This window comes from Pelodiscus sinensis, chromosome 1 (assembly GCF_052426305.1).
Source record: "Pelodiscus sinensis isolate ZL-2025 chromosome 1, ASM5242630v1, whole genome shotgun sequence".
Lineage (NCBI taxonomy): Eukaryota > Metazoa > Chordata > Testudines > Trionychidae > Pelodiscus > Pelodiscus sinensis.
In genome coordinates, this window is record NC_143052.1 from 83,736,785 (window position 1) to 83,751,545 (window position 14,761).

Genomic DNA, 14,761 nt, shown 5'->3' on the forward strand with positions numbered 1-14,761 from the left:
CGACCTCACCCATCTTTGTGTCTCGTGCATCTCACATAGTCTAAGTGTATGTCTACACTAAAAACCCTACAGTGGCACAACACCCTTGCTGGAGTATAGACTCTTTTTACATCAATAGAAGGTTTCTCTCTATTGTAGTAAATCTACTCAAGAGGCAATGGGTTGATACAATGACCTAGAAATGTCTGTGCCATGGTTAGGTCAACTTAACTACATTGCACAGGGCATGATATTTTTCACATTTTCACAGCCCTAAATGATGTAATTAAGGCAACCTAACTATATAGGATGGACACATGTTAAAGATATGAAATAGGAACTTCCATATCTAAGGGTATGTCTAGATGACACCCCTCTGTCGCCAGAGGGATGTAAATTAGACATACTGACATTGCAAATGAAGTGGGGATTTAAATCTCCCGCGCTTCATTTGTATAAAAAGGGCGGCTGCATTTTGCCGAGTCAGCAGTTTGTCAGCAAAAAGCAGCTGTCAAGACGGGGATTGGGCGACAAAGAAAGCCTTTGTCACCCGATCCTGTAAACCTCATTGCAGGAGGCATAAGGGATTGGGCAACAAAGGCTTTCTTTGTCGTCCGATCCCTGTCGACAGCCACTTTTTGCCGACAAACTGCTGACTCGGCAAAACGCAGCCGCCCTTTTTATACGAATGAAGCATGGGGGATTTAAATCCCCGCTTCATTTGCAATGTCGGTATGTCTAATTTACATCCCTCTGGCGACAGAGGGCTGTAATCTAGACATACCCTAAGTAGAGTACCACTGACAACAAACAAAGCAGTAAAATATACCAAAGGGACAATAATACCCCAACAGGCACCATCATTGTACATCTGGAAAGGAAGGGCTCCAATGACGGACCACAGCAATGGGAATCTTCCTCAAAATGTCCTGCTAGTTTAAGGCTAGCTAAAGCAGGGGTTCTCCAACTGGTGTTTAGGACCCACAGGAGATCACGCAAGCTGTCAACCTCCACCCCATACATTGCTTTGCCTCCAGGACTTACAATGGTGTTATAAATTGAAAACACTTTTTGATATATGTAAGGGAGCAGTAGGTTGCACTCAGATGCTTGTTATATGAAAGGTGTCACCAGTGCAAATGTTTGAGAATTGCCTAGCTAAAGTGAACACAGACCGATAATAAAGATGGCCACAAATGAGCCAGACAGAACAGTTGGGTCAAACACATGAAAAATCAAGAGGAGGTATCAGATTGAACAACAGAGTTTATAAGTGCATTATTGTATCAAACTTTTTATTTTTAAATATAATATGGCCACTCAGATGCTTGGAACTTTTTAATAATTAAGTCACATATGTACAATTTCCACGTGCTGGGAATGTTGGAACAGATTCTCTTATTGTACAACACAGTAACTACTTCAGTGGAGTTTACGACTCATTTCCTTTAGCTCACAAAATAAAGGCATTTACTTATGTCTTAGAATTCAATCAATGAAAATACAATATATACTGAAAGTGCTGTCAAACTCCTTGCTGCAAAAGTGAGAGTAAAATTGTGGGAGGGAGTGTATTTTTATTGACTCTGATGTCAAAGACCAGAACACACTCCTACAAGAGATAAATCCAGATTGTCATTAGTTTGCATCTCTTTAGTTGTTGCTGGGTCTGGTATTTTGGAAAACCACCACCTTTCAGATTTTTGAAAGAAATTAAGTCTTGTACATTTTCCAAATGGTAGGCTTTTTTAATGCCAAGAAATACCTATTTTTAGATAAAACTCAGCAATGAAATTGTTGTGAAAGATCAAAGGGAAACACAATGTAGGCAGTTTTGAAGAGGAGAGGCCTGCAGGCATAAGATGCTTGTGTTTCCTCTTAGTGACAAAGGGTAACAAGTAAACACAGTAATAACGGCACAGCATACAGCATATTTATTATTGATCACATTTTATTTTATTTTATTTTAAATTTGACCAAAAATAGGCTAGCAGAATAAAAGAGTGCTGTACGGTATGGCCTGCAATTGGTCAAAATGTAGACTGAATAAGAATTCTAATTACTGTTTGTGTTAAATCAGAACAATGCACAAAGGATAAAACAGAATCATATTGCCATTTGTTCACATGGATATACTGTCTTCCCAAACCAAAAAAAAAAAGACTTTATTCTTACTAAATAGACTAGCATTCTTTTAGTATTCTTTGATTCAAGGAAAACTCTGACGCTTTTCTGTTGATACATTTTAGTAAATAAATATGCATGAAAGTCAAGATTTCTATCACTGTGGATGGCTCTCAGATTACTTGGTGGAAGCCGCCATGTTCTCATTAAAGCAGAAACAGATTGGAGTTATTCTCCCCTTGTTTTTATTAGGTAAGTCAATGGACCTAGAACATGATTTTTATGTAAGTTTACACTTGTATTCAAACTTATTTTGAGAGAGAACAGTTTTGTTTTAAAGATGCTTTTGTTTATTTTATATTACGGTCTGGAATGAAGAAATTATTGTTTTACCTGTTAGCTGATATTCTATTAGAGCTGATATTTTATTGGAGTGAATTTTCACTACTGTAGCAACAACTATTTGGTATCTCTGCCCACATCGTGGAGACAGAATTAAGAATATTTTCCCTCCTGATTCCTAGCTCCTAGAGAGACAAGTAGATGCCTTCAGTTACAGAGAAAACTTCCAGAGGTTGAAAACAAAACTGAACAATAACACAAAGGTTTAGATGTTCCCGATGGGCAGATGTCTGCTTGAGGAAAGGATCAATTAAGAAATAAAACTGTCATATGCTCGTGCAGGGAATATGGCAATCTGGAGACAACTACTACTAAGTACCATGTAGTTAAAAAATAAATAATAAAAAAAGGCAGAATGTAAGAAGAAAAGTAGTCATGTAACAAGTTATACACTTGTTTTTAGAAGAACTTACACTGCAGGATCTTGTGACTGAAGGAAGCAGTTGAGGAAGTAACCAGATCTACACCTCATAATGCTTAACAGAAGAACAAACAAGACTCAGGTAGTGTTTGTGGATGGGTTACTACTTGTCTTGTCTCCACCCCACTGCTTTGGGGTGAAAAGGTCTGAAGTACAGTGAAGGACAATATATTGATTAAAATAAAAAGAACAAACCTTGGTTGTTCGTTCTGGAGCAGTAGGTAATGGAGTGTTTTTCGGGAGCGCTTTGAGAAATGGATTCCATTGGGAGGGCTCACAACTCCTGGGAATATTATTGCTTTTTCCAAATAGCTGCATTCAGATTGCGTCATGCCCATTCCATGAGAATTTTTAACAGATAACACACACGCTCTACTACCCCTAAAAACAGTGGCAGTGGCAGCTTACGCTTTACCTGCAGACTAATGAGAAGCACAAAGAGCAACTCCCTCTGAAAACAAGCTAATATCACTAAAATTTGCAAGAAGAGAACGCTTCCAGTTAACAGTGCTGGAATTTAAGATTCAGCAGTAACACCCTATTACAATGAATACAGAGAGTTCACAGCTCTCTTGTGGGATCATTTGTTTCAGTATGTGCCAAGCAGATTGAACAAGGCCAACATATGATTAGCTGCACTGTGAGTGCTTTCGACAAAGAGGATTACATGTTTATGTCTTAAATGAAAGCTTAGATTCTAGGGATGCAGCAAAGTCTGTGGATATTTATTACCCTACAGCATATGCCCCTGAGAGAGCTATAGAAAGACAGAAAGAACAAGTTAGCTAAGTTTAAGAACCCTGTAGTCCTATACCAGGCTGGGTGGGCAGGATCTGGCCTGTGGCTTCCCCTGCCATTCCCCCACCTCCAGGCGGACTGAGACCTGGGGGTGAGGGAGTGCACGAAGTCATTTGCTCTTCAAAGTGTCTGGTGGTTCCCTCCCCTGCAAGGGGCGTGTGGTGCCTAAAGGGAGCTGCTAGCAGTTTTGAGCAGTGAATGACTTCATGCACTCCCCTCCTGCCAGGCCCCAATTGGCATGGGCTGGAGGAGTGCACAAAATCTTCTCCTGCCACGAGGGAACCTTAGAAAGAGCTGCCAGCTGTTCAAAATGGCTGGCGGCTCCCTCTAGTTGCTGTGTGCCCCTGGTGGGGTGGGGGAAGACTCCACCCCCCCACCAGGGGCACATGGCTCCTAGAGGGAACCAGCCGCTTCTGACAGAGGCCCTGCCCTTTCCGGGGTGGGGCGGAGGGGAGAAAAGGGAGGCCAGACCACGATCACTACCAAATTTCATGAAGTGGCCCACCTACAAAAATTATTGCCCACCCAGTCCTATATTATGGATTTGAGATTCTACAGAATATATGAGAATTTGTGGAAAAACTTGTATTATGCATTTTTCACACTCAAGAAACTCCTTTATATCTGCCAATGAAGGCATCAGAGAAGCAATGTGTTCTAGTGACAGAAGAATGGACAGCCAAACTTGAATCCTAGTTCTTCCGACACCAGCTGCTTCTGTGGCCTTGGACAAGCTGCTTGTTCTAACTCATCTAATTTTGGAGATAAGAAAGCTGTTGGGTGAGATTTTCAAAAGGCACAGATGCCTAACTACCATTTTGGAAATCTCCCCCACCATGATTTACAGACCAGTGCTGTGAGGGTCTGTTAAAAGTACAATGCTTTGAAGAAAGTAAATCCCTCCCAGACCTTGCACCCCAATCCCCTACCCCCAGTGACAACCTAAATCCCTGCACCCCTGCTGCACTCCTGCCCCAGATCACAACCCCCTCCCACATTCCTCCTCCAGGTCAGAATTCTCTCCCACACCCAAACCTCCGCCTGTACCCTGCACTCCAATCTCTTGCTCCAGGTTGCAATCCTCTTCTTCTCCCAAAATCCCTCCTAGATGCCACACACCCTCCTGCACCCCAATCCCTTACCCCAAGCTCCCTGCTGCACCCACCCTCCATCCCAGACCCCACACCTCCTCCCCATTGGAAGAGTGTAGCCCTCAACCACTTTCTAAATTCTTGGAGTGGCTCCCATCATTATTGCTCACCCCTGCCTTAACTGGCTAGGATTTCGTTTAAGCCTAACACTGAATTTCAGGGTATACTTTGTTCAGTTTGGGGATAATTACACCATACTCATAATACACTTTGCTCTAAATTACTGGTAATGTACTTAGTCATAACTCCAGTTTAACTTTTTTTTGGGTCTGGAAATTCCTTTAAAAAAAAAAAATTAAAACTGCCATACATGAATGCTCAATAAGAAACTTAAAAAGAATGCTATCATGCAACTTGTCTAGTGATCTGTAGATATGAAGTATATCAATACTTTAAATAAGTTTTTAAAATGTAATATCTATAGGCCAATTAAAAACTAACTTTGGCTGCTTTATGGCTGCGTGGAGCAGAACAAAGCAGTCAAAGTATACTGGTTGTTGAAGCTGCATTTACAAATGCATTGTTTCACTACAGCAAAGTAGTTGAACTGTACCCTTCCTGTCCTGCAAATTCCTTTTGTCCAGCTCCCTGTATTTCCCAGCTCATACATCCCAAACTCTTCTCCCCTCCTATCTTTTGCATTCTCCAGTTCCCCCTACATTCTCACATGTGAGCACATGAGTGTGCACACATGTGCGCAATTCCCCCATGTCGTGAATCTCACCTTTCACAGCATGTGCCTAAAAATATATACAGCTTCTTTGTTCAGCAGCCCTCTTGAAATAGGCTGCTCTTGAAAATAAATATTTAGCTGAAAATTCATCGTTTAGCAGAAGCCGGCGCACACAATCTTCAGAAAAAATAATGAAAATCTGCCCTCTTTCAAAATTGCCTCCTCCCATTGTTCTTAAAGAGAATGAAGTCAAGATTCTTTTATGAAGATGGTGATACCCTATTGCTGCCAGGAGTTAAAGAACAGAAGTTCCATTGAGAACAATAAACAAAAAAAAAAAATGCCCTTTCCAAAATGGCCACTTGAGGGAGCCTCTGGATTCAGTCCCATTGACCACAATTGGAGATGGCAGTTATTCTGAATTCATGGCAGTTCTTCCATGAAAATCTCTGTACGACCACATTCTTCAGCTCCTGCTTAAGGAGCAATTTTAATCATGAAGAACAGGAAAAATACCTATTAACTCTAAAAAAAATCCCCTTCAAATATGCCCTATGCATAATATCTCAGTGTGTTTAAACTAAAAGGGTAAATCTAAATAATCTGAATAATTTTATTATTAATATCATTTAAGGAGGAAAAAGGCAGGCCTGATACCAAATAAAGAACTATTGTACACCTAAAATAGTTAATGGATTCTCCTGCAAATTCTCAGCAAAACTGTTCTATACTCAAAGTAACTGCAGTGATTTTAAGGATGATGCACTATATTTTTCATAAGCTTCAGGGGGTAGCCAAGTTAGTCTGTACAGGATAAACTTAAAAAACAATAAGTAGTCTGGTAGCACTTTATAGACGAACAAAACATGTAGATGGTATCATGAGTTTTCGTGGGCACCATCCACTTCTTCATCTGAAGAAGCGGGCTGTGCCCCTGAAAGCTCATGATACCATCTACATGTTTTGTTAGTCTATAAAGTGCTACCAGACTACTTTTTGTTTTTTTAATATTTTTCATATATAACCAAATGGTTAAGTTTTTTTAAATGCCAAACTACTTATCCACAACTATAGAGGTGCCAGCCGTGACACCACAAGAAGCTTCCAAACTTGTGATTGGTCTACCAACATATTACTGCTAAAAAGTTCTCACCCTTGAATCATTAAAGAATGTCAAATTTTGACTTATATGAGTGTAATCTATGCATAATTTAAAATGTTAGACTTTCATTAATCTTAATTTCTGTTGTCTCCACAATGAGCATTTTATTCCAAATCTTTAATACACATGTACATAACTAGACATTTTCCACTGATATCCATTTTAGGAGTTATACGTTTTCTCTGCAAGGTTTAATAACACATTGCAGTCTGTATTAGATTTCAATACTGAATGTACAAAAATATAAGTTACTAGAAGACAGGGATGTAAAATCTCATTTAATTGGTTAACCAATTGAACATAATGTTCAGCCAATTAACTAAGAAAGGGGGGTGAAGGTGGAGCAGGCTGCTCCGTCCTACGGGCTGTAGTGCTCCAGCCTGTGGCGTGACTAGACCTGCTGGGGACAAAGGCTATTTCAGCCAGCTGGACTGCCCTGCCAGGGTGGGCCTCACAGGGCTGGGGCAGCCCCCTGCCCATGGCAGTAGGGAGCTGCTCCAGCTGCACCAGTTTACTGGAACCAGTAAGCCTCACCTGGTAAGAGTGAGGCTTACCAGTTAACCATTCACATCCCTACCGAAGATTTACTTGGCGTTGCTCAGGTCCTTAATTCATATAAGTTTTGTTTTTCTTCTTTTAAATTGTTGCTCTGAGGTGGGCCTGGTGATGAGGGGTTCAGTTTGCAGGCTGCCCCAGGGCGAGAGGACAACCCCAGCCCTCTCTCACCACAGCAGGTTGGGGCCAGGCGAGAAGTGCCTCTCTATGGCCGCTGCAACTGCATGGCACAGCCAGGGGTGGGGTGCATGTCCCCCAGTTGAGGGACAGCCAGACACATAGATAAACTCTCTGAAATATATAGGAGGTTGCTTCTCCACCCCTACTCTCTGCTGGCCCAGTGGGGTGATAGTTGCCCCGGTCCCCAGTTCTGGTCCCTTGCTGCTCCCCTGTGGTCATTCTTTAGTATAACTGTCCCTCCTGCCAGACCTCTCCCTTTACATTTATGAGAAACTATCTAGTCACATCCTATTATTGAGGCACAACCAAACTCTTACTTTTGCTTTAAGTTATGATAACTAGAAGCTGCATATCAAATTTGTTGGTCCGACCTCTTGCCATTTAGGAGGAGTTCTTAAACAAATGGACTCACAGACAGAGACACATTTCTAAAAAATATAGGAAGATCCAGAGACAATCTTTTCAGTTCTTCCTTGTGGGCAAATTCTGCCCTGAGACATATGTGCATCTATCCTACTGATATCAATGGGAGGCACACATATGCATGGGACCTTGAGTCCTAGGCAGAACGCCCACCTGACATCCTTGGGATGTTTGCTTTAACTGAAGAATTTGACACTCCGTAGCTACAATGAGGGCCATTTTGCTTGATCCCTTCTAGGATCAGTTACTAAAGAATCAGACTGTTGCCACTGCTGCTGCTTCAGTGTTGTATGAGTTTGATTCTAAACTTAAAATGTACTAACAACTCACCAAAAAACTGCAGTTCACCAAATCCGTATTTTAACAACACAGAGCCTTGTTATTATAAACTTCAAAACAAAACAAGGAATTCCATATAATATTTATACTTTCAAAAGTACAATATTAATACAGGTCTGTCAGTTAGAAATAACAGCAGTTTGTTAGGCCTACAAGGTTTCTTTAACATAAAACCAGTTTACAAATGCTGAAAAGCAGTAGTGGTCCAATATTCACCATTACACATGAATTTGTCTCTTCCAGAAAATAAAAAAATCCCAATTAAATTTACCAGTATCAAGAAATATTAATAAAACGCTCCCAAACATGCCACAATCACTATTCACAAATAAAGTTAAAATGAAATATACAAAAATTCACTTAATACTGTTAAATAACAATAAACTACAAGATTTCCTGAACCGAAATGGTAGGACCCCTGAATGTTTTACAGTGAATGTCAGGAAAAAATTAAGTTATCTATGACTATATTCATGATATATCAGCCAAAGATTTACATGACCATTTCAAAATATACCAATAAAGATTTACAGTCTCTTTAAGATGCACTAAACAAATAAGTTCATAAAGGTGAACACAAATGCTTTAAAATACTGTTACCATTACCAAGGATGTACTTATGATACTCACTGAGATGCATAAGCATAATAATAGTAACATGTTTACTATCTCTGGTAAACAGATAACATCTAAGCTCTTAAAGACCCTCTAAGTTCCCATGTTTTCAAATGTCTGTCGTATATAATGAGTTCTTATCAAGTATGTACTTGCATCTTTCCAGTTGATTTCAAGTGAATAATGTCATACTAAGAGAGCAACAGAAGGGGGGGGGAAATGGGACATCATTCCCATGCCGTCGTAATTAGTCATCCTGTTCTATTTAAAGACAAAGGATAGTTTCAAAAGACAGGGTATAATGTACATGAATTATCTTTTTACTATGTATATTTCTAACTAGGTAAAAACCAGGTAAAAAAGTCATTGCATCAGGAGGAGCCATATGCACAATAATGTGCAAATATCTTCAGAGTAAATCCTGACAAAATTTATCATCCAATCTTTTTACCTGTAACTGATATCAGATCTGTCACCAAATAGACAACCATTCACTTGCTTAAATCAACTTTCTTAACACATAATGTTCTTCATAATATTATCTGCTGTATTTTCAGTGTTAAATAAGGAATCAAATGCTATGAACTTAGAGCGTTAAAGATGATTCACCTATAGTCAAGCAAAGCTATGTTTACATTCCAGGAAACACTGCAGTTTTAAAAATACAAAACTGCAGCAGTGAAACAGTTTATGAAGAGAAACAGATGCATTCACATATTATAAAGCCATTGCAACTTTTTCAGGCATTCAACTGTTGTGTTAACTATACAGACAGTAGTTAATTAGCAGCAATGATTCCGCAATAAATAATGCACTGTTTTTCTCAGTTCTGCACAAAAATTGCAGCTACAGTTACAACAATAGCTGTAACCTACTGGCTCTAATGGCAGAGGAGACCTTAAAACCAACTGTACAAAAATTGTCACACTGTGACAACAAATATAAAAACATAATCTGCATGTTGGAAACAAAGAGACTCCACTGCAAAGAGGACAGTGTATACAAACTGAGATTCTAAGTCCACCAAAAGAAACTTCAGTTCTGAGTCCTTGATTGATGAGATACTCTTGGGCTTGAAACTGCATTACCATCTTTAAAAAAGCATGCTCTGCCGTCTGTTCTTCCCATGTGCTAAAATATAACATGAATTCTGTTAAGAAGCTGAAGCATTTTTACAACCCACACTGTTGTTACGGCACTCTCCTGAGGTATGTTTCTATGAGTGCCTTTTGCATTAATATATATTTAAAAAAATCTCTTGCTAATGCACATTATATATCTATATCTATATCTATATATCTCTTACTAATACAGTCCAGTCCTTTGCCAGGATATATTTGGTGCCCCTTCCATTGTGTTTTAGATAAGTTATTCAACAGTCAGAGAGTGACTATTTTAAAGTGCATTTTTCTTGGTGCTTATCCTCTGCCATCTCAAGTAAAGCCAATTTGTTTTTTGTATGTTTAATGTATATGTATTTTATGTATATGAATAATTTCCATATATTCTCAAAAATACATTTTTACACATTATTTTTAGTTTATAGTGCATGTAGCACAGCACTCTAGATACAAACATGAGAAACACCATGATGAATGTTTCCATACCTGTCTCGGGATAAGAGGAATTTCGAAAGCCAGGGTCTTTTTGCAACTGAATCTCTTTCAGACTGAATATTGAGACACCTGTAACAATAAAAGAAAAATTAACTCTGCACCCAAATGTGATTAAATTTTTTTGATCACATTCTATTCTCAGTCACACCAGTAGAAATATGGAGAAAGCACATCCTCATGTGGAGCAGACAAACTACCTCCTTTAAAGTGTTGATACATATCTGAACCCAATTAATTTGCCTTGTTATTGCATAAGTTTTCTTTAGGAAGTGGGCTCGATGCAAGTAAAAATAAGACACACAAAAGTCTCACTCACAAATTTACTCACTTTTAGGGATGCCAGGTGTCCGGTATTGACCCAGACAGTCTGGTATTTTTGCCTCCTGTCTGGTAAAAAAAAAATCAGAAAATACTAGACACCCAAAATGTCAAGTATTTTGTTTTTTTCCCCTGCCAGGAGGCAAAAATACTGAACACCTGGCAGTCCTGCAACACACTCAGCAACCGCCCCCATCCCCTGGGCCCCCAACATTCTCTGCCCCCCTGCTTACCTCGTTCTGCAGGGAAGCTGCGTTCTGTCTTGATCAAGAAAACAAAATGGCTGCCGGCAAAAAGCCTAAACACCAAGGGGAAGCAATGTCTTCCCTGGGTCTTAGTGCTCAACCTCTCCCCTGTTCCTATCCCTATTCTGACTTTGCACGCACTGAAAGGGGCCATGCTGTTTCATTTTTTAATTTTAATTTTTATTGTTTAATAACTCTTGGGAGTCTCTTTTTTGCTCAACAACTTTGGTCTCCCCCCACTTTTTTCCCCCCCAACAGAATTTTTTCCCCAATGGTTTTTTTCAGGGGTTGGTGAGAGAAGGGATCTTCGGTATTTTTGGTTACACCATTTGGCAACCATACTCATTATAAAAGATATTTCTCTTCTATGCAAATAACCAAAAATATCTTTAATAACATGTGTAAATAGAAAATCCATAGTATTTTGAATTTATGCTGTTGATTTGTCTTTGAGACTTTTGCTTAAGAAAGTTATCTGTCTTGTGATGTAACATACTTTTATCTGTTTAAATACCACTGTACCACTTCAATAGATCTGTGGTATTTTTAGAGTTTAATCACAGATAATGCTTCATGCTACTATTAATAAAAGAAAAATATACTTATCAATCAAGGTTAATGGCACATTACTACTTTTATATTTCTCTTACTTTCAGGCAAAGCATGTATCCTTGTTCCTAGACTTCGGAAGTATGCGTGTTTCATGGCCTCTTCTGCCGACACTCTTTTCTTAGATTCATACTGTTAAAAACAAAGGTTTTAAATCAAAAATACAATGTAGCTTTTCTTACAGTTTTTTGAATGGCAATCAAATTAAAAGACTGAAATTGGGTTATTTGTATATGCGCATAGTGAGATGAAATAAAATGAGGCCTCTCCTGCTCTTAGATTTTTAAAAAAGATTTTGCAGCACCATGCATTACACTGTAGTACTTTCTATTAAAGAGGATTTCACACAAAGTCCTGATCCATAACAGTACATTCACTGGTTTTCTGTCTGGAGTAAGTGGACTACAACCTACTCAGCCATTACATAGTGCAGTGGTACCCAACCTTTAGAGGCTCCCGGGCGCCCGGGGGCGGGGCCGCGCGTACTGGGGCATGCCAGGGGCAGGGATGCCCTTGCACCTGGTGTCCGCATGTGCTCTGGGGCTGGGGCCGCCCGAGCGCCGCGCACCAGGTGCCGGTGCATGTCACACGCCTGGGGCCGGCCCAGGTTGTCGGCAGGCACACACAAATGCCCCGGCGGGAGCCATGGCGCCCGCGGGCACTGTGTTGGGGACCACTGACATAGTGAAACAATCATTCACTGTACTTAATGCCCTACTCAAACATCAATTCTATACATGATGTAACTGACTTTGTGGAGGGATCCTTTGAAAACCCCCCTCAAAAATACGTTTTAAAAAGATAAAACTTAGAAAGCATCTTACCTGAAGAAACTTTGCTATCAATTCAATTCCTTCAGAGTCTAGTCTAGAAATAACAAATGCCAAACAGTTTAGTGAGCAAGATTCCATTAGAATGAAATGGATTTCATAAAATGACATCCCATTTCAAAGCAAAATGTAATTACAAATTAAAGCATCACTTTCACCTGAATATTTTGTTTGTGTGTATGCATACGTATATTACATAAAGATATCTTAACATCTCAAAGCAGTGACTGTAAATACATGAGTTGTATAATTTAATGACAAATCAATGGAGAGCTACAGAAGAACCCCGACCCTCGGACTGTGATTCAATGACAAATTCATCTGACGTTAGCAATTTTATGGTTTCCCAATAGTTTTATAATCTAAACTTGTTAATTGAATAGGAGGGCAAGAGCGCTAAAGTAATCTTTCTTTACAATCAAAAGGAATAGGCTTCACCATGTGTTTGGGCTTTGCTGAAAATTTGATGATATTTGAAACATACTAGATACAGATCCTTCAAATGCCTAAGCAGGGATTTAGAACCACTGCAGAATAGACTGCATCAAATAATTTTTTCCAGCTTTTATAATAATCCTACTACATGATGGGATGGAACTTCAGGAATTTAGTAGGTGCTATGTGAACAATATTAGTAGGCACACATTATAAATAACACTTACAGCTATATATGCCAATATTGAGTCTCAGTGTTTAGTTTGAGCACTGTAAATCCAATCAGGAACTCAGCAGTACTAAATCCCTTATTAATAAACTCTGCCAGATACCATTAATCTCAGCATGTAAGTATGGACCGAGCTGTTGATTGACGGATCTCATCTTCTATGACTCTGTTGGTGAGCAACTAAGCCAATCCTCAGTCAGCAATTCTGATTACAGATGTCACATAAAAAAACCTATGGGTGTTGTAGACTGTTTTTGGATCCTACTCTTTCCTTGTAATGTCAGGGTATGTGGATTCTCAAAGCATTTGACAGCATGTATAACAGTGTGCTGCCAGAACAATCTGTACCGAGCAAGGTCACCATGAGATGTGATGCTTGACTTCAAGTTGACCTTTAAGATATCTTTACTACACATACACTGACCACCAATAAAGTGCTTTCCATGAACAAGTTGGCCATAGAAGACTATCTTCAACACCCATATATCATCCATTCTCATAACATGACTAATCCAGCGAAATGGTTCATAAGCATTGTTTCCATGCCCATCATATCATACAGCTTAAATACCTCAGTGTTAGGAATTTTGTTCCACTAATTCACATGGACCATCTTCCTGAGGTAGCGCATATGGAATTGATTGAGATTCAAAATGTGGAGCTGATATATGGTCCATGACTCTGAGACATACAGCAAGATATTCAGGACTGATAAACTGTTACCATGGTTATTCCATAAGCATTTGGTTAATCATCTAAACGCAGCACTGGCTTTAGCTAGTCAAGCAGATACATCGTCATCAGTGTTTATGCTGGAGGACAGTATGCTTCCAAAGTAGTAAAACATATCAACAGCTTTAAAGGACAGTATCAGCAGCAGTGACCACTGAAGTGCTAGATTCTTTCTGAATAGACTAAGACATAACCTCTATCTTCTTGTGGCTCACATTGACTGAATGAGTCAACAATGCACAGTCATGAGCAAATAGGAGGTCATGAATAGCTGTAATGAACTCTGTGGTGAGAGCTTGAAGTCTTTGGAGGTTGAAAATACTACCATCAGTTGGGAACTGACTAGGCATGCCCAATGCATAATCCTTAAAAGCAACTAACAGCTCATTAAAAAGTAGATGCTGAACAGGAGAGGAGAAAGTACACATTGTTACTTTGTACCATTCGATACTTCAGAAGATGCTGATGTCTCTCCATTGTTAAGGACACAATCCAGAATACCATCATGGACTATTAATACTTTTTTGGGACAGCTGATTCACCCAAGTACCTTCTAAAGTCCGTTTCTGTTGACAGTGTCAAATGCCTTGATCGGGTTGATGTAAATTATGTAGAAATCCTGATATTATTCTCTACATTTGTCTTGGATCTGCCTGGCTGTGAATATCATGTTGGAAGTGCCCTGACTGGCACGAAATCCCCACTGACTTTCAGGAACGATGCCATTTGTGAACATATGTAACGACTAGGAATGTTAAATGTCAGTTAATTGAATAGACAATTATCCTCATGAATTCTTATCAGTTACTCAACTATTCTATAGCCCCCAGGGGCGGGGCTGGCAGCCAGTGTGCTCCAGCCCCACTTCCAAGGAGTCCCCCCCCCCCCCCCCCCCCCCCCCCCCCCCCCCCCCCCCCGCCACTCT

At 39.7% G+C, this 14,761-nt stretch overlaps 1 protein-coding gene across 1 annotated transcript in view; it reads right to left on the reverse strand.

Annotated features, from left to right (window-relative positions):
• Positions 1-1,927: 1,927 nt before the first annotated feature.
• CDK17 (cyclin dependent kinase 17) overlaps positions 1,928-14,761 on the reverse strand; it is a 168,033-nt gene continuing 155,199 nt past the window's right edge. The window contains exons 14-17 of the mRNA XM_075933731.2: positions 12,435-12,477; positions 11,652-11,742; positions 10,430-10,507; positions 1,928-9,953 (exon numbers count right to left, since the gene is read on the reverse strand). Of these exons, the coding sequence (XP_075789846.1) occupies positions 9,916-9,953; positions 10,430-10,507; positions 11,652-11,742; positions 12,435-12,477 (250 nt within the window). The 3' untranslated portion in view covers positions 1,928-9,915. The remainder of the gene's footprint in view (positions 9,954-10,429; positions 10,508-11,651; positions 11,743-12,434; positions 12,478-14,761) is intronic.